Source organism: Ruditapes philippinarum, unplaced genomic scaffold (genome assembly GCF_026571515.1).
Source record: "Ruditapes philippinarum isolate M1 unplaced genomic scaffold, ASM2657151v2 ctg1196_1_1_1_1, whole genome shotgun sequence".
NCBI classification, from domain to species: domain Eukaryota; kingdom Metazoa; phylum Mollusca; class Bivalvia; order Venerida; family Veneridae; genus Ruditapes; species Ruditapes philippinarum.
In genome coordinates, this window is record NW_026865932.1 from 566 (window position 1) to 21,794 (window position 21,229).

The 21,229-nt window shown below is 33.1% G+C and overlaps 1 protein-coding gene across 1 annotated transcript; it reads left to right on the top strand.

Moving 5' to 3' along the window:
• Positions 1 to 4,911: 4,911 nt before the first annotated feature.
• Positions 4,912 to 20,724, top strand: LOC132730778 (uncharacterized). The gene is given in 7 exon segments (XM_060716782.1): positions 4,912 to 5,174; positions 6,803 to 12,032; positions 12,035 to 15,154; positions 15,513 to 15,560; positions 17,124 to 17,232; positions 17,749 to 18,780; positions 19,141 to 20,724. Coding segments are annotated over 6 exon segments (8,907 nt in total). The 5' UTR covers positions 4,912 to 5,080; the 3' UTR covers positions 18,055 to 18,780; positions 19,141 to 20,724.
• The last annotated feature ends 505 nt before the right edge of the window (positions 20,725 to 21,229 follow it).

The following is a 21,229-nucleotide window of genomic DNA, read 5'->3' on the forward strand; positions in this document are numbered from 1 at the left end:
GGATATTTGATTTCAGGCATTGTAATGAAATCAATATTTTAAGGTTTTGGTTATAGCTCCCTAACCCTTATAACTGGCTGAATTTGTGAAATGGATTTGCCCAGCTTTGAATTCAGAACAGTCCATTCATTTAATCTTAGACATTTTATGTTTAATTACAATTTTTACCAGCTAAGGATGTTGGATATAGCACCTTGATAAATGACATTAAAAATCATAAAAATTCAATTGCCTATGCATCTAGGCAGTATACAGCCAGTTTGAACAGTCTTTTCATAATTATTGAGTGTTTAATTTTTAGCTCTCTAGGACCAAATTCAAAACAGGGCAAGGCCATTACACAAATTTGATAGGCATGTTTAAAGTTGAACATCATAAATACCTGGTCTAGCCATATTCAATGTTTTGATCAGTCTGGCATAGATGAAAGTACTTTATACATTACTACAAAACAATCTGTAAAAGGAACATGTTCCCAATTGTTTGATATTCATATTTTTGCAAAAATTATGTCTGAACTACTAAAAAATTCTCAATTTGGCAGTTAACTATTTTTTTTCAATTTAAAAATTTTATATTGGTATAAACATGGACTGATATACACTTTAATTAATAAAGTATCATTTTAAAGTTTGACTTGAGACCTGCCAATTTTTCCAAACAAATTGAAAAATAATTCTGCCAGTCTGTATTCAGCATTGAAGTTATGCACTGTATTGAACTTACATGACATTTCATTGATAACATGATGTCATACAGTTTATATTGGGAATTGACTTGGGATATGAATTACATTGTAATGTATTGGAAATTTAAAAATTAGTTTGAATATTGTATAATTATTTCTAATCATTGGCTTGTGTTTTTTTAATTGTTTCACTAAATTAACTTAAGATAACATTATATGAGAATCATGTGGAATTGTTTTTCTCTCGCGCTTTTCTGTAATACTAGTGCTTTTAGTGTTTGTATGGAGTCTATATTGAAAATTATCAAATTGTTTCGAAACAGAAATTTAAAGAGGAGAGAATATTTAATGATTGAAAATTTTTGAATTTTGTTATTATTGAAATATTGAATGATTAGGGGCATACTTAATTGATTGAAATCCTGATTTTTTAATGTTGAATAAGGGGCATACTTGGCCATGTGGTTGTTAAATGCAGATCACTTGCCATTCACAACTATCTCTATAAATTCTCATAGGGACTAACTTTTCATGTGAAGAATCTATTAGTTTAGCTTTTGGGAGATGGGTGTTTGTTTCTAGCATGTCCAAAGATCAACACCATTAATAATGCTACAAAGACACTTGATGATGCATGGTTTTATTAATAAATCATTTGTTTAATTGATAACACAAACTATTTTTATGCTAATCAAATTTCACGCAAAAAAACCATACTAATGTAAAGGTTCTTTTAAAACCTGATTTCTTATGTTGGAAAGGCAACAAAAGTTGAAGAAGATTCAAAGTTAATTACAGCAGATGATTTTTAGCAAAAGATAAATTTTCATTTATATTTCTGTCTCAGTTTTGAAGGGGAAACAATCTTTCTACTTTTAAATTTTTTACATCCACATAAGATGTATTATCTCCCTTACACATTTATCATCACTATCAGAGATGAACTTTAACCCCTTTGAATAGTTGTTAAAATATTATTGACTTGTTTGTGCCACCCATTTTGTCCCTGCAGGCCAATATGCACATTCATGCAGTCTTGGTAGGGCCAATAATGTTGGCTTCTTGGATCTAAGTATACAGTCCAGCCTTGAATATTCTAATTGCCTGGGACTGAAAATTTACTACGAATAATTGATGGGTTCGAATAAACAGTGATAGACTAATAATATCTCGGCAAGCCTCGTTACCGCCCAATGGGCGGGTCCCCTCGGGACGGATATTCCGGTCCGAACCGCAAACATATGTCAGATATTTTTTCTTGCATATTATGTCATATTATTTCATATTTAAAATGGTTAACCTCAATATGATATATGTTCATGGAAATTAAAGTCATTTCATCCCTAACTATTTTCTTAAAATAGCGTATGAACTTACAACTTTAATAACAACGGCGAAATGACGTCATCCTAAGCACATATTTCCCTTCTAAAACGACATCATTTTACCGCGGTTCATTCATAAACTGCGCTAAAATGACGATGTTGTTTGGCACGCGACTCATCTGGCACCCCCCATGCCAGATGAAATTTCCGGCATGGGTAAAACTCACGGAAACGCCTGTCTGCTATGCAAGAAAACAATTTCTCACATTTGATCTACTTCAGATAATGCCAGGTATTCAAATTAAGGGTTGTCCAATAACCAGGGTTGGAGGTTTATTTCAACCTCCCTCACTTTAACAGTCTATTCCAAATTCAAAACAGGATAAATTCATTATAAACATTGGATAGGACATAGGTTAAGAAAGCTAAGAGGTACCAACTTAAACCAAACAGCAAACAAAATGCTTATGATTTAAATTTATATTGCATCACGTCAGTGTTAAGTTGTTGTTATTGAATACTGTATAGCAAGAAGCCGATACTGTAGTCTTGATCTCAGATCTTTTTTAAACGTCATTTTAATCTCTAAAATATACAACATATACAATGAAAAATGGCTCCAAATTTCACCTCAAAAGAATCAAGTATTTTTATAAGACCATAATGGGACTTGTTGGCAATTTTACATTGTTTATTTTCTTTTTTCCATTCTTTAAGATCTGTCCTTGGTAAATGGACATAAATCATACAGACAAAGTATTAATAAAGTTTAGGCCAGGGCTATTTTTATCTGTGCTTAGTGTTGAAATATTTTATCAGCTTTAGTGCATATGTATAAATAATGTATTAAATACATAATCAGAAAAATGCTGTCAGTAAACTCCATGTGAAACAAAGACCCACAAGATCAATAAATAAATAAATGACCAATTAGATCTAAATATGTCTTCTTTAATATAAACGTACAACATGTATTCACTTCGAGACTATTTATCTTGTACAATATTCCGACTTAAAGAATAACATGATTTGATTGGAAATTCATATTTATCTTAAGGTATACCTTATCTTTTAATTTCTATAAATTAATAAAAATGATACTAAGATTTCTTTTATTTTAATTGTTTCATAATAATATATACATGTATTTGTATCTATAGTAAGTATCTAACTTTTATGAAACTAGTCACAAGTGGAGGTGTGCATTTCATTTGCATATTTTGTTTCATAATATTTCCGTTTTTTGTTTGAAACAATAACATTGAATAATATTGTATCAATTTTCCAAGGCAAAAGGGGAATTCAATAAATTTTGGAGGGGGAAAAGTTGGTGAATAGTGGCTGAAAAGCTATATTAAATGTAAGGTCTATTTTTATTTTGGTTATGCTAATTAAGAAAAATGCCATGCTCCTGTGAAACAAAGGTAAAGAAACTTGGCCTTAAACAAATATTAGCATGATAACTCCCATGAAGAATGTCACCTTTATAAATTTTTCGTTTTCGGGTGTTAGTGAAGGAGGGGAATTTAAAGTGTTTAAACTTAATGAAATATTTTATTTGGTAGTAAAGTGGGTTGTTTTTACTGATGCCAAACTTGGAATATGAAAGGAAAGATTGTGCTCACAGGGTGATGTCATTTCATAAAGATCTTGGAAAAAATGATGTTGTTCAATTTAGATAATGGGATGTATTGAAAATGCAAAGGAAAGTTGTTTATAAATGGTGTATATGTTTATGCAACAGAGAAATTGATTGATAAAGGATAGGGAAAGTTTATGAATATTGTGCAATAGGATATTGATTGATTGATAAATGATAGAAGTTCATGAATACTGCAGAGACTTGTGAAAGGAAATCGAGATGTTTTGTATAACATCAACAAGCCTAGTTATATTAAATTGCATTTGCTAGATAAGAAATCTCGAAACCATTGATTAGTTTAAAAGCATTTCTGAATCATTATAGTTTTTCGTGTGTGTGACACTCCTACATATATCACTGAAAGCTTGACTGAACTTTCTGTTTATCTGAAGGACGATTAAAAATACTGTGAATAATATATGAAATATGGAATTTTACATAGATTACTAGTGTTTATAAAGTGCATATTGTTAGTAACAGCTGATTCAACAGAAAAGGAAATTCAATAAACTTTGCTTGCATGAAAAGATTTAAATCTCAATGTTCAATTGAAACATATACTCTCATATAGATAATAGCAAACATTTTTTCCAGTTTTGTTTATTTTGTAAATTTTTTGATAAGAATAAACAAATTTAGACTTTTACATGCTTCGGTACAATCAATTGTTAAAATCACACTATCTTATGCAATCAATTATACAGTTGATTAACAAGCCAGAATTAAGTTACTGTTTTTGATTGACATGATTTTAGTGAGGTTAAATCTGGCACTGTAATTAAGTGATTAGATTAATTGACAATACAGGATTTGATTAGGGCTAAATAAATAAATTAATCAAAAGTTTATTCTATATTAAGGGAATACAAGCTGTGTACAGTTATTTTCGTTATTTTCGTCAATGTCGTTTTAGCATAAAGAATAGGATAACAAGCGTTTTTTTTCTCTCTTTATAAATACAGAAAGGTTTCAAATAACTCTCTGCATAGGAAAAGTTAATACCAATATGGACAATTAAATGGCTGTGACAGTACCCATTGTTGATAGGGATTCTAGAATTTATTGAGACATTTTAATGTGGTGCATATAGTAACTGAAAAATTTCTATAGTTATTATTACTATCATTTTATTGGATGACTTAAAAAGGAAATGAATTATCGTGTTTTGATAATTATGTGGTAAAAAGTTGCTATAGTTCATATATGTCCAGAGGTGTTCAGAGTGGAGAATTGAAAATAAAACATCTATCACAAGACATTAATATTATAGACATGTGTCGCAAAATGATACACAAAATATCTGTCATTACAAAAATGCTTACGAACAATCTAGACATTAATGCAAAATATGCACGAATATTGCATATTGTGCGTATAAATAGAAATAATAGTTTCTTACAAGGGGGATAGGATTATTTGACAGAAATGAAGCAACAACACTTGTTTTTATTGGGCATCACTGCAGTAGGTGTCTGTGCTGTCTTGTTATACTACCATCACAGACGTATGAAATGTAAAGGTAAAGATGTCCGAAATTTAAAATAATTCATGTCTAAAAATGGAAATAAAAAAAAAACAATATATTTAAACAGAGATATACCGATAGATACTATGCTTGGTAGAAAGTACAAAACACTTTATATCTGAAATAAAAAAAAAGATATGTTTTTTGTATAAAGTACAAAATTATTTATGACAAAAGACGTGCATGCTTGTATATATGCATGCAAATGTAAATTCCTTATATAAGTTTAAATTGAGATCAATGTGATACTTGGAAATATCTGTGCCATTGATATTTATTGTGTCGCCTTGAAAAGGTGACATATAGGGGTTACTTTTGTCGGCGGTGTCGGCGGCGTCTGTGTCGGCGTCGTTGTCGGCGTCCGCTAAAGCTTGTCCGGAGCATAACTCAGTCACTATAAGTCTGATTGACCTCAAACTTGGTATGCATGCTTCTTTCAATAACCCGAAGTGCAGTGCACAAGGACCGGTACTCTGCAGTTCTTATTTTTTGAGTTATTGCCCTTTGTTAATTTTCATACTTTAATTTTGTCCGGGCCATTTCTCTTCAACTAAAAAAGCTATAGACTTGAAACTTCATAGGATGATAGATCTCATTAAGAAGAAATGCAGTGCACAAGAACCAGTACTCTGCACTTCCTAATTTTTGAGTTATTGCCCTTTGTTTATTTTAATACTTTATTTTTGTCCGGGCTATTTCTCCTAATGTATAAAAGCCATGGACTTGAAACTTCATAGGATGATAGGTCTCATTAAGAAGAAGTGCAGTGCACAAGAACTGGTACTCTGCATTTCTTATTTTTTGAGTTATTGCCCTTTTTTAATTTTCATACTTTATTTTTGTCCGGGCCATTTCTCCTAATGTATAAAAGCCATGGACTTGAAACTTCATAGGATGATAGGTCTCATTAAGAAGAAGTGCAGTGCACAAGAACTGGTACTCTGCATTTCTTATTTTTTGAGTTATTGCCCTTTGTTTATTTTCATTTTTTAATTTTGTCCGGGCCATTTCTCCTTAAGTATAAAAGCTATGGACTTGAAACTTCATAGGATGATAGATCTCATTATTAAGAAGTGCAGTGCACAAGAATCGGTACTTTGTATTTCTTAATTTTTGAGTTATGGCCCTTTGTTAATTTTCATACTTAATTTTTGTCCAGGCCATTTCTCCGAAAGTATAAAAGTTATGGACTTGAAACTTCATAGGATGATAGATCTCATTAAAAAGAAGTGCAGTGCATAAGAACTGATACTCTGCATTTCTTATTTTTGAGTAATTGCCCTTTGTTGATTTTCTTACTTTATTTTTGTCCTGGTCATTTCTCCTCAAGTATGAAAGCTATGGACTTGAAACATTATAGAATGATAGATCTTATTGATAAGAAGTGCAGTATACAGAAATGCTGCTCTGCACATATTATTTTTTTAGTTATTGCCCTTTGTTATTTTTCATATTTCATTTTTGTCCTGGCCATTTACCCTAAACTACATTGTTCACAAGGCGACACATCCGACTCGCGGAGTTCTAGTTGTACATAAGTTATAACTCATAATTCTATATTTGTCTTTCTTTCAGATACAGCTGTTTGGAAATTAAATTTTGTTTTAACTATATATTTTCAGGAACACAAACAAAAAATTCCAATCGCCCAAGTTCTGGATCTCGTAGACGAAAACGTCCATCAAATAAATCTGTAGACAAGACAAGCAAGCACTTTAAGGACCAGTCATCAGATGATTATGATAGTTCAGAAAATGATAGTTTATATTCTGAGGATTCAGTGGATGCTTTTAAACCAGTGAACAATCAAAACGGAGATGCTCATGATGAAAGTGATCTAACCTATGATTCTAATGATGGCCTAGATTTTGCAGGAAGAAGTGATAGAGCAAACATGCCTACAGGATCAAAACACAAACGTAGACGCCATCTTTCACCTGGCCCTTCACATCAACAGCCAGATTATACAGAGATTATAGATGGTCCAGATGGGAGAAGGACCATTGGAATTCAGACCCATGTCCCTTGTCAGAGGAACAGGTCCTCTAGTAGCACTAGAACTGACTACTCTGATTATGATGGTAGTTTTACAAGTGAAGGAAGAGGTATGGTAATGTCTCCTCTAAGTCTCTGGAATTCTAATGAGCGGTCAGATAGAGAATCTCATAGTGATTGCCATTCAATATCATCAGCTGGTTATGTTAAAAATCTAAATGATTGTGAAAGGGATATGACACCTAGATTAAGCACAAATGCTAGTTTGTCTTCAGAAAGAAGTAATCTTACACAAGGACTTACTGAGGTATGGTCATCAAGTTCTTCAGAGTTACGACCCCTAGCAAGTTTTCGAGATGATCTTTCATATACATTTGAAACAGAAGCAATGCATCCTGGAACTTTACCATTAGATTATGCAGATGATTCCAAAAGTCATCATTCCTCAGTATATATAAGATCACCTAGAGAAGGTGGACGGCTGATTCCAAGACCAGACTGTAGTACACCAACCAACTCTGGAAGGGTAGTAAATATTTCTTTCCCAGAATCTCAGCTGCAGCAAGCAGCTAATCTTGACACTGAAACACCTGTAAAGTTTGAAGTGACTGTTCATGAAAATACTACCAATATTGAGTATAATGTTGAAAAGACTGAGTATAAAACATATACACTAAGAAATCAAAATGAGCCAAATATTATTCCAGATAGGATACTTATAAATATGACTGAAAATGTAAATTCTCAAACTGAAGAAAATCAAACCATTCAACATAGAGAAGAAATTACAATGCATCAGCCAGATAATATACAACCACAAGAAGATAGTTTAGTTTTAGGTAAATCTTACCGCACATCCACTTCTTCAGAGAAAGAAACTGAAATAGAGGATGGTGCAGTGAAAAGAGAGGAATCAAAAGAAATTAAAAAAGAAACAACTGAAAACTCATATTATCGCTTGCCTTCAAAAGTTGTGGCTAGTAAGAAAAAGATGAAACTTCAAAATTCAGAAATAGAAAACACGAATTATCCAAGTACTTCTCTAGGGGAAGATATTGTGAGTGCCCCAGAATATTCAAAAGAAGGAACCAGTTTGAATGAATCTGATTATACATCAGACTATGGAACTATAACTTCAGTAGATGGCAGGTATGGATATTTAACTTCAACATCTGATTCAGAGGGTAGTGATTCTGCTCCTGTTTCACCAAGGCCTTCAGAGACAAAGTCAGCTTCTTATAGTCAGGGCAAACCTCAGCATTTATCTCTACAAAATGAGGTGACAGAAACAGATCCGAGTGCTATGATTATTCCAGATATGAGCCAGAATTTGTGTACATCCTCTGTTCAAAGTCCTACATTAAATATTGCTGGAACACAGGTTGTTCAATGTGGTTCTGCTGAAAATCAGCCAGAAGATGGAGATGCTATTGACAATAAATTAGATAACTCTGACTTTTTACATGAAGATGGACCAGTTACTGATCTAGGTTATGAAAGTATGAGACCAGAAAGTTCAGATGAACACAAAGAAGATCAAAACGAAGATTATACCATGGAAACCGATAGTGGTAGTATGGAAACGGTGAGGCCAGCAAGAGCTTGTGAAAATGACAATTTAACTTCTCAAGAAACATTAGCAAATCTCACAGGCAGCAATGAAAATGTTGAAAAAGATAACTCAGAAAGATCTGAACGTCTTGATGCTGAAGTTCCAAAACTAAATTTATCACAGTCCTCAGTGAGTTCTCCACAAAGGCAACATAGGCTATCTATTAGTTCAGCAGATGAACCATTTCTATCTCTAGAACAATCCGAAAGCAATACTTCTACTTGTTCCTCGGATTACAAAACTCCTATGCAATCTCCAAGAGAAAACGTTGGAATAGAATTAAATAGTGAAATAGTACCTGCAGAAGTTGATGATGTAATAATTCCAGACTATTATGATGAAAAGCAATCTACTCCAAGGCAAAGCCCACATGACTTTTCTCTGGATCAAGCTCCAATTTTAACATCGTCTCCAAAACAATCAAATGATGTAAGGACTGCTTCTGTAAACACAGAATCAGTGCCAACTGCATTACAATCTACTTCTCCTGCAATCTCAACAATAAGACTTCTTGCAGACTCAAAGGATCCTGTTCATACAGAAGCTTTGAGAAAAAATATAGAACAGAAAATTGCTAAATTGACACGTCATGTTAGAAGCTTAAGTGACTCTGCCATAAGTTCAGATTTCACTGATGGGGATTCTTCCTCAATGTCCCCACGTGGTAGTCGTGTGTATGATGACAAATCATTCCTGGGAGAGAAAAAGCTTCTACAAGCACTCCGACTTACACAGTCGCCTATAAGAGTTAGAGGAACTCTGAATTTTGAGGGATCACATCCAACAAAGGTACCATTTAAGGACTCAGGGAATGTGTTTGATGATGACAGCCCTGCTCAAGTTGAGAGACCTAAAAACCACAGAGCATTTGATACCAGTCCTTCTCGGGAACATTTTCTCCCTTTGGCTACACCTGTTGGTACATTTCCCGAAAGGCTAATTCATTCTTTGCTTGCCATAAGACCTCAGCATTTACATAGATCTCATTCTCTGGACAGCTTGTCATCAATTATTAATCTTAAACCACATTTAGCAAGAGCTGTTCGGCAAGTTCAATCCATTGAAAATATCCCTGGAGCAATATCACCATCTGACAACACTGTCAGTGATAGTAATTGGAAAGGTAATAATGCTTTGATGTCCACAGATGGTGCTAGATCACTGTCACCTGGCGAAATTGATATTGATCAGGATATGTTGGATGATATTAACGACATTGAAAATATGATTCAAGTTGATGCTAGTCAGAATAGAAAAATATGTGAGAAGTCTACTTCTATGTCAATTTTAGAAGATAATGCTCCACAAAGAGAATATCATCGATCTCTTTCAGAAGGGAATATAGATGACTTTGAGGATGAAATGGATAATTCTAATACATCAAATGATAGTATTACATTTGTTTTTATCAAAGATGACCGTGCCAAGCCAGGTGATTCTGAAAAAGGTAAAAGCGAACAGACAGAGAATACCAGTGTGTCCGATCCTTTTGGAAGTCGTGAACTCTGTGATTCAGAAAATGAGCTTTTTGATAGTATACAGTTGTCAAATCATGGTGAACATTCTAATGAATTAGCAAATATTAGTGGTAGAGGGCCTATAGATTCAAAAAGTGAGGATAGAATATCTGATGTACTCAGTATTAGTGGGTCTGAAGATTCTGTAATTGAGTATAATCAGAGCATGGGAGATGCTGAAGAAGACAGGATATCAACCCATTCTGCCAGTGAAGAAATAGAAGAAATAATAGACAGTGTTGAAAACCAAGAACAGATGCATGGAAGAAGAGAAATGGACATTGTTTTTCAGAATGATTCCCCACCTACATATACTGATACATCTGAAAGTTTTGTTCAAAGCAGAGGAAAGTATTATGAAGAAGATTCAGAGCCGCTGAGGCATAAATTTGGCATTGATGAATCTGTGTTACCTATTCCAGAACGGTCAATGTCTGCTGACAATATTCCAAAACATTTAAAGCCACAGAATGATTTAATGAGGTCAAGATCAACAGGAATGCTTGATGTTGGCGTAATTGATGAACCGGAATCAGAAAGTGGAATTTTCCCACCTGCATTAAGAACTGATACTGATCAAACAGAACCTTCTATTTCGCTTCATACCATGTCAGAAGGGGGACTTGATCACACTTCCCAAAGAACTTTTTCAGATATAGATGCTTCACTTTCAAATAGGACATCAGGTGATGTGGACTCTGAGAATTGTAATAGTGGTGAGAATTCTTCAGCAATAGTAAGATCAATTTGTAGTAAATCCTCCTCGGTATCAAGTTTGGAAGAAGAATTTATCATAGACTATAAAACTAACTGGGGTAAGCATAAACATAAGCATGGGCAAGAAACAAATCACTCTGGTGATTCTGAAGATGATGATAGGGTTATTGATGAAGAGCAACAAATAAGAAGGGTATTAGAAACTGTTCAAAGACTTATTTGTCCTAAGCCACGTTCAGTTGATAGAGGCATGACTACTGAAAATGAGAAAGATCTAAACAGTGTTTCCATTGGTGTTCAGACCAATAATTCAGAAACAAGCCCTGAGGCTACTAGTAATTTGCCAACTTTAGTTAATGCTGACCAGATAATACTGCCTGCTCTTGCAGCTCCATTTAGAGCACAATCAATGGACAGTTTTGGATTAGGTGCTACTGGCCAAGGACTTGAATTATCTGAAGAGTCAAGAAATTGGTGTACTCTTGGTGAACTTATGGTTGAAACAACACATTTACTGAGAAGAATAAATGACAGATTACCAGAACAAACTAGAAAAGGATCTATCAGCTCTTCAGAAGATAGTCAAGTCAGTCAAGTTATTTTAAAGAAATGGCAAGAAATCAGCATCCAGACTGGTCGCTCATTGGAAGATCTAACCACTGTAGGCTCACAAACTGATGGAGATTATATGTTAGTTGAAAAGGAAGGTAAGACTAATCGAACAGATTCTACTCGTGATAAACAAAGTCTGAAACATTTAGACATGGCAGATACAATAACACATGATATATTACAAGTACCTTCTGAGTCATGCCTTTGTGAGATGTCTGTTCAAACTGATGAGAGTTTTGATGAGTTTTCAGTCATTGAAACAAGGGTCAGTACTGATCTTACAGATGCCATTCATAATGCCAATATGCCATCACAACACGATATAGACACATCTTTTGATGAAATATTTACCAATGAGACTAACAGTAATACAGAGCAAATATGTGCCCAGGCTGCGCTCCTGTTTCGTTTTCACCGAAGGAGCAACAGCAGAATAATGAATCATTTGAAAAGAAAGATGCTAAGCAGTTGCATAAAGCTAAATATATCCCACAGTTAAAAGCTGAACTGGGGCTTGATCAAGTAAAGAGTGATGAAGAATCTCCAGTGATGAAAACTGAATCTCCTAGAAGACAAGAAGTTGTTAAGTCACCAAACAAAATGTTACCAGGATTTACTTTACCTGATACACCTGAAATAGTTGAATTGCGAAAGGAACATGCTAAACTAATGGAAAATTTAAGGAAGGCATCAGATGAAAGAAGAAATAGAAAAGAAAAACTTCAAGCACGAAAAATGCCATTAGATGCAGATGAAATTTCAAAACAAATCTCTTCATCAGAGGCTAAAGACAAAAACAAAGCAGATTCAAGGAACAGTTCTCAAATTAAAAGTGACTCTAAAATCTTTAAATTTAACAAGAATGACCCTGAAACAGAAACTTCATCTTCTAATTCTAGTATGGTTGAAAACAACGTTATATCTGATGATGAAGATAGGGAAAACAAATACGAGGAAAATGAAGTGAAAGATGTTGTAAGATCAGATGGGGAAGACAAAGTTACTTCTAAAGAATTTATAGAGGATATAGTAAGATCTGATGGTGATGATCAAGAATGTGTAGATAATGTGAGATCAGATATTGATGATAAAGAGTCTTTGGAAAATGTTAGATCAGATGATGAAGATGCAAAACAAATAAGTGAAATTGATGCAAGTTTGGAATCACTGAGTCCAATGAGCACTCAGGAATTTGTACAGATAAATATCCAGGTAGATCCAAGTTCAGGGGTGACTGTAAAGAACAAAACAGTCAGGGAACCCAGTCCAAAAAGGAAGGCTTTGACTCATGAGACAGATAAAAAGGGAAACATTAAAGAAGAACATAAGTGGGAAATTGCTGGAGATGAGTTTAGAACAGTTTGGGAAAGAAGAACTGAATCAAGATCTAGATCAGAAAGTAATGCATCGGAGGATACTGTAGGTAATACTTTCATTATTGAAGAATTTCCAGCTGATCCTGCAGTTGTTGAAGCTATGAAATTAGATGAGCTCTATCCTATGAACAAGAGTGATGAAAACTTAAGTCGTGAAATAATTGAGGATGTCCTTGAAAATAATCCTACCTCAAGTAAAAAGGACATGACAAGTGATATGATTCCAGGCACAAAAGAATTAAATAAAGAGGTTTCAGATAGTGATGGTAGAGATTCACCAGCATCTATTATTGAAGATATTGTTCAGCCAGAGTCTTGCAAGAGAGAGCAGCATGTACCAAATTTTATTGAACAAATGACACAAAACAAGAAAAATGATGGAAATTTAGAGACACAACACACAGCATCTCAAGAACCAAGTCTGTTGGAAGAAACAATTATTCCACAGGTGTACAAACGAGACCACAGTCTTCCACCATCATTTAGATCTAGATTTGGTGAATCTTCACCAAAATTAGTACAGGAGTCTGAGCCTGAAGAAGATTCAAGAAAACATGGTAAAAAGGTTCCACAGCAGATATTTAAAAGTGAGACAAGTCCAAAGTACAGAGCTCAGATCCTCAGAGATCAGCAAAGACAGGGAACTAGCCCTGACTTTATGGAGTCTACTACAATACTTCCAGAAAGTATGTTTCCACATCAGCATTCTACTAATACACTACCTCAAGAGACTAAGGGACCAAAGGAAAATGAAATTCCTTTGGTGAATAATGTTAACAAAGCTGTATCAAAACCACCTAGGTTTGCTGATGATTCCACTCAAATGAGTCTTGCATTTTCTGATGACTGTACACAAACAGACCCAGATATACTGCCTGAAAACACTCAATCTCTAGATTATGTTGATCAAATAAGTCCTAAATATGAAAATGCTACCCATACCCAAACAAGAGTTAAAGGTCAAAAACCAGGTAATGTTAAAGCAAAAACTCAGGAAGCAAAGACATCTGAAGAATTCAGGGAAGAATTGGAAAGTTTACAGCATGAGAGACAACATATAATGGATCTCCTTGGTTTATCCTACTTACCAAACAGTCTAACAGTAGAGCTTCTTGAAGCTAAATTGAACTATTGTATTGGACAGACAGATCTTCTCTTAGATAGTCTTGAAGACACTACTGAAGCTGAACATTTTACACCAAAAGTTTTGACAGACCAAAGGCATACAAAAGATTTTATATCAAAATACAGAGCAGATTTGAAAAAGTCAAAAAATGATATCAAGGAATGCAGAGAACAGCTAAATAAAGGAAGAGGCAGAGGAAGACCAGCTGTTAGGGGCAGACCACGCTTTAGAAGGGGTGATATCATAAATCAACAGAGACAAGCAGAAATAGATGCATTTAAGTTAGAAAGATTGAGAGAGCAACAGGATTATTCAAGGGCATCCAGACATGGCACACCATTGAAAGGTAACACCCCACTTAGAGGGAATACTCCTCTCCATGGAAACAGTCCTGTGGTAACACCAAGATCTGAACATTCCAGAAGTGCTAGTCCAAGCTATTCTCCAGGTTACATGAATCCACGTGAACACAAAGCTCATTTGGTGGATTTGAGGCGACAGCTGATAAAGGATGTAGTTGAGGAGGAGATACGGCACAGTCGGTCTTGTTCTCCCTCATTTCATACCAGTCCACCACCACTTCACTTTCATACCAGCCCACCACCATTACATAAACAAAGGAATGCAAGCGAACATTCTCTTGGTTTTTCTCCAAAGGTGTCAGTATCTTTATCAGATATTCCAGGTAGCCCATTATCATCACCTCCATCATCAGGTGGTAGTAAAACATACATAGTGGCTCCAGGATCAACTTCGCTCAGCCCGGTAAGAAAGCAACCTTCATATGAATCTGTAAACCCATATGGAAGCTACCAGAGTTCTCCTGACAGGGCTTATCAGAGGAGACGTACCTCACCTTTGTCCTTAGATCTAGAGACGACTGCTGAAAGCATCTTTTCTCCTCAAGAATCAGAGCAGATACTCAAGGAGATTGAAGAGCTGAAAAAACGTGCCCAAATATCTGCACCAATTGAAGAGATGCTTAGAAGATCTTCATATTCTTCCTCAAGTAGTCAGAGGTAAGCAATATTTATATAATTCCCTTGATAGACAAAAGTAGTCAAACTTTAAATATAACTTCATAATGTAAAAATTGTGTATTTGTTAAAAACTATTTTCCAAGAAGCAAGTAAGAATGTTCAGAAATAAGCATTTTTTTAGATGCTTAATGGATTTTACTAACAAGATGTTATTTGTGGCTGTAGAATTTTATCTTCTGAAATATGTACATTTAAAAATAATAAGATGCATGACAATTTGAATATGAAAAATGATATTGTAATGTTAACATGGAATATAGGACGGCTAGATAGAATATTTCAGTTTGAGAATTATGTAGTGAGGAATTAAAGTTTATTTTGCATGACATTATTTCAGGACTTTGTTGCGATATATGACATTATTCAGTTCAACTTTTAGAAAGAGGTATCAATATACACAAAATGAATGTTGCTTTAAACTCTATCATATGCAGTATCATATATACAATATGTATCATGGCTTTTTTGCAGCAGCAAACATACACTGCCTTCCAAAAATATTGTTGGTAGTTGACAAGCTTTTACCATATCATTTTTAGTGGATTATAGTAATTGCTTAAATTTGAAATTCAACTCTTAAATTAGATTCTAGCATTTAAAATGTACACACTGAGTTGAATTTAGTTGGTTTAAGAGCTATAGATTGCTGGAATTAGAATTTGGAAATTATAATAACCTATAGCTATACAAAAAATAATTAGATTTTATTATAAACTTAAATGTTTTCTGGTGAAAATACAGTTTTTTAGACTGAAGAAATAAAAAAATCTGTTTTCAATTTTTTGTATTCATCAACTAGCCTGTGTCAAACATACATATTTCTGAGAATACAACTTTACATAATCAACTTAAGTGATACTTTTTTGGTTACTAATTTTTCGACATTTTTGAGTGATTCAGGAAAATTCAAACATTTGTTATGAAGGAGAGATATGTAATGGACAACTTGACCTCTGTTTACAAGATTTTAGAATTTTATTACTTGTCAGTGAGCACACCAATAGATTTAGCTCATTATCTATAAGGTACTAATAAATAAAAATTTACTCATTCACATTACATTTCACTACCTTAGTCTGTATAGAAAATCACAATTTAAGACTTAAATGTAGGCCACAATGCAATATTTTGGAATGCAGTGTTGTAGTTAATGTTATTTATTTATCTTAAGCAATGTTTTCTTGTTACATTTGCTTTTAATGACTTGATGAATCATAGAAGAAAACAAGACCATAACAGAAATATGTAATCTTGAAAAAAAGGTCATTTTACACCCATATATTCTAGTTTTGTGCTAAATTTATCGTAGAATTACAAAATTTTCTCATTCTGTAAAAATGTGTAGTAATACATGTACATGTATGTACTAGAATTTTAGATGAAATTAGACATGTATTCACTTTTATTTTCCTCCATTTTAAAATATATTGCTTATTTTGATAGTTGTACCGATATATTATTTATATAGTAATGTTGTCCGAAATTTTTTTGAACATTAATGGAAGTACTCCCCTGCCACTGAATCCGGAAAGTTGCCTTATAAAGACAATATAAAGACTAAATACAGTGTTTACATGACTAAAAACCCATAAAAATTCAGTTCCTTATTACACATATGAGAATTATATATCACAGCACATCATTCTGTGACAGGGCATTAGTAATGTGTTTGAATCAAGACTTTTTTGTAGTTAAAGAATTTCTTTTGTTTGATGTTTGTTCTGTCAGCTGAAGGGGTTTTGGACCACTAAAATCTTTATTACTCTTTGTGTTTATTTTTGCATGAATACAATTTAAAGTGTTGTTGTGTGTATGTGTTTGATTTTTGTTGGTTGCACGAAATAAATGAACTGTTAATCAGACTATAGGATAGATATTTAATTTAGTCTTTTATTTAATGAAAGCAATAAATTTTTTGTAACCTGCAATACTGATTGATGTTTTATAGGAGCAGTTCATCCAGACCAGATGTTCCAGGGATATCTCCAAGGTCACATTCTGACCCTAGGTTACCACGGAGAACCAGTCCTTCACCTGTTTCTAGGCAATTTGACAATGTAAGTACGGGCATATATATGCTGATTTTAATGAGGTTACAAAAATGACAGAAAAAATGGTTTAAGGCAATGTAACAGCAAAATTCATTCGAAGAAGATGTAATTTTTTTTTAAGTTGAAATTAATTTTTTGATTTTATATTTTGTTTGAGTTCTGCAATGGCTGATACTGGTAAATAAATACATTTGTAAATGATTGATTTTATGCAAATAAATGAAATACATGAATGACCTGATCGGTTAAGTACATGCTGTATTCATATTACTCAAAAGTAATAGATTTTTATAAGAATTGCTTAAAACAGAATTATGTAGTTGTGATTTAAAAGTTACTGTCAACTGGTTGAACCCAAACTGCATGGTTATGAAACCAATGGATCAAGCTGAAAATCAAATCTGCATTTACATGTGACTGTTTGTTCCTAATAAAAACATAAACTTATGACTACAAGAATATGTTTAAATGAACATCATATTGGGAATGTTTTATATAAATTGATTTTTCACAATATTTCAGCCTCTATCTTTAAACCTGGACTGTCTGCAGGATGATGAGACTGGACCGTACAGTCCGTACTCCGCGTATGCCCGTGAACATATAATTCCTAATCAACGATCGCCACCAGGGGGCTTATTACGAGGAACCTATGAACTGTATCATGATAGGTCAGACACGTCTTCTGTGTTGTCATATGACTCAGACACTTTCGTTGATCATGGTCATACGCCGAGACATAATACACTAGACGAGGATACGATTAAAAGACTTCGGCCGATACGGGCAGAAGATATCAAAGCAAGGATTAATCGTCATAAACGATGACAGAGTTTAAAAGTGCTTAATGGGATCATAACTTAATATTGTGTTCATTATATATACAAAAAAGGTTCATATATGGCTGCTGTGTGGTGTTTTATTGACGTCTGGGTGATTATGTCAGTTTTGAATTTACTGATAAAGATGTTGATAAACAAATATGTTTACATAGACAACAAGGCTGAAAGTTTCAGCATGACCAAAATGACAGAGAAAAAATCACCAAAAAGAAAAGAAAAAATAATGACAGTAAATATCCATGATTTACCCATAAAAAAAATCATGTAAACCGACAGATTATGTACATGTACATGAAGGATTCCAATTGTCATAAATCATGTAAAGTTACATTAGTTGTATTATGACACAAATAGACTTGACAAAAGGTGTTATCCATGCACCTTAAGTAGATTAACTATAGGTAATAGATGACCTGGAAACTAATTATTTCGTCCTGAGATCGTGATGACTAATCTGAATTATTCAGCAGAGGTAAACTATTGTCGTCTGCAAATAATGACTGTGATAATTGTTGGTGCCAAATTATATAAAACATTGTGATATTAGATATAGATTTTAGTTTTTAGATGATATATTGCACTAGATGACCTTGGGTTTTGCCAGTGGATGACCTTATTTCGTTATTTAAGGAGACTCAAGTACGTGATGACCTAATTCATCAGACGCTCGGCCTCGTTCTGCAGAGTGGAGAGATGGCTGCAGAAATCTCATGTAACTACATTATTGAAGTTAAACTGGTTGAAATAATTTAATTTATTAAGATTCAACAGTTTTGTTAATATGTTATTGGTTGATTTAAAACGTCTTAACAAATGTACTTAAAAGCTTAATGCTTTGCTAATAAATTTAGCGATATAGATAATCCTGTAATGTAAAAGTCTTATTTTCATAAAAGGAAAAATAATCCAGCGTAAAGTATTAAGGATGGTTTAAATCAACATAATTTAAAGTCAATTTTCATAATTTACAACAAAGTTATTTATTTTGTATACATTGTATTACATTGTACTTTTAACAAAACTGTGTTCAGCAAAACATTGTATCAACTAGAATGATGTTTGTACATTTCAGGTCTCGACAAGGTTCTACAACATTCTGCCATTGACATCTGTGATATGATTGGTTATTCCTGATGACATCATTTGAAAAAGGACCAATAGCAGACTTTCTTTCTTAGTCCAAGTCTATAACACTTAATGTGATTTAAATTGTAATGTATTTTGAAATTGACCAATAGAGGTTTTTCCTTCGGGTCGTCACAAATTTTTTTAGTCTATCGAAAGGGACTTCCCTGTAATTTTCAATTTTTTTTTATCCGCAAGTTAAAAATCATGTATTAATCAGATTCCTTTATGTACTTTATTTGCAACTTTACTAAACATAAACAGAATGAGTTTTGTTCAGGAATTATTGTGAGTAAATTAATATAACATTCAGTATTCAATAACAAAATATGCAATATTATACTTCATGAAATTGCTGCACAATTCTTTGTGAAGTGTTAAAAAAAATAGTAGTTTATGCAGGGGTTGTATTTTTGCAAATATTTAAACAGTATTTAAGTTATTGTTGTTACATTTAGAAGACTTTGTGTTGATTATCTTATCTGACACAATATTTAGTTGTCTTATTACTACTGTTAGCTGGTTTTCTATACTTCTTTGTTTTTGTTTTTTTGTTAAAGACACTACCAAGTCCCATTTTGTTTGTTTGTGTCATGGCTTATATTTTATTTTATTTATTGCATGCATTGAAGTCATATATGCTCACAGGAGTAATCTCCCTTCATAGTTCAAAAAATGTATAGGGATCTTTTTTTTAAGATTTGTTTATTTTGTTATTCCGTCCATTATTCACTAAATTATGTTGACTTTCTGCAAAATGGTTTCATCTCTTTTCTTGTATTATTTGAGTTACAACCATTTTGTACCAAGTCATAAGGATGATACAAGCTTCAGGTGCAGTTATTCCTAATTTTCAGGAGTTTTATTATTATTATTTTACCATAAATCCAGTCATTGACATGCATTTTTTGTGTTTATAATTCTATTTTCCAGTGAATTCCATAGTATAATAAAATATTCTGTATGATATATTTATGTAATGAAATCTGAATAAATTAGTACAAAATTAGTACATAAAGAATATTAGGCATTATGACTGTGTATAATCAAATACTGAATAAATTTTGTGTGTAATAAATTATACATATATATGTGTATATAATGTTCCTCACAGAATTATTATATAAAACCTATCAAGTGTTAGTTATTTTGAGTTTTGTTTGCTCATCCATTTTTAATGTGAGTGTAATACAAAAATAGCTGTTATACTTTTAAAGTCCAAGTACATGTACCATGATTCTTGGGCAGCCATTTTATATTTATTTATTTATTTTTGTTAACACTGCTTTGACAATTTATATAACGCATGTAAATTAATTTGTAAATATTATTTGGGATGTATTTTTGATGAATTGCTAATATTGTTTTTGAATTTGTTAAGGAAGCTTAACTTGATATTTTGTTGCACGATTTCATTTTCTTACGATTTTTTTTAGCATGCTAATTAAGTTCTGTTATGTGTTTTATTTAAAATTGATGATATTTTATATAATTTATGTATTAATTTTATAATAAAATCTTAAAAGATGTTTGTATACCTTCCTTTATATTTATTTCACTACAATTACGGGTTTGAATCTTGCTCAAGAATTTGGAGACTTTGCCCCCTTAGCTCAATTAGGGAGAGCAAAGGATTTGTAATTCCAGGAGGCACTGGTTAGATGCTCGGGCAACGTTAAGTTTCTCCATGACAATTTATGTTTGACATTGAGAATAATGGTCATTTGTCTCTAACTGCTTATTCATAAATCATGTTTAACATGGATAAGTAGTTCATCACTTGTAGAGAGATAGGTAATTACTGGTTAAGTTATCCAGGAAAGTTAATCAGGTGGACTGACTGCCGAGATATGACCAGAGATTGTGTAAAAATTGGCGTTAAAACTAACAAACAATCCAGTATTTGCTATATCTCCACCTAGTTTGGATAAATTCAGAGTTTGTATGTTTGAGTCTGAATTGATGCATGCAGGGGTCTTCATTACGGCTGTTTTTATAAAAGTGAGTGTTGTGCTAGTATTCCACACTAGTCAGAA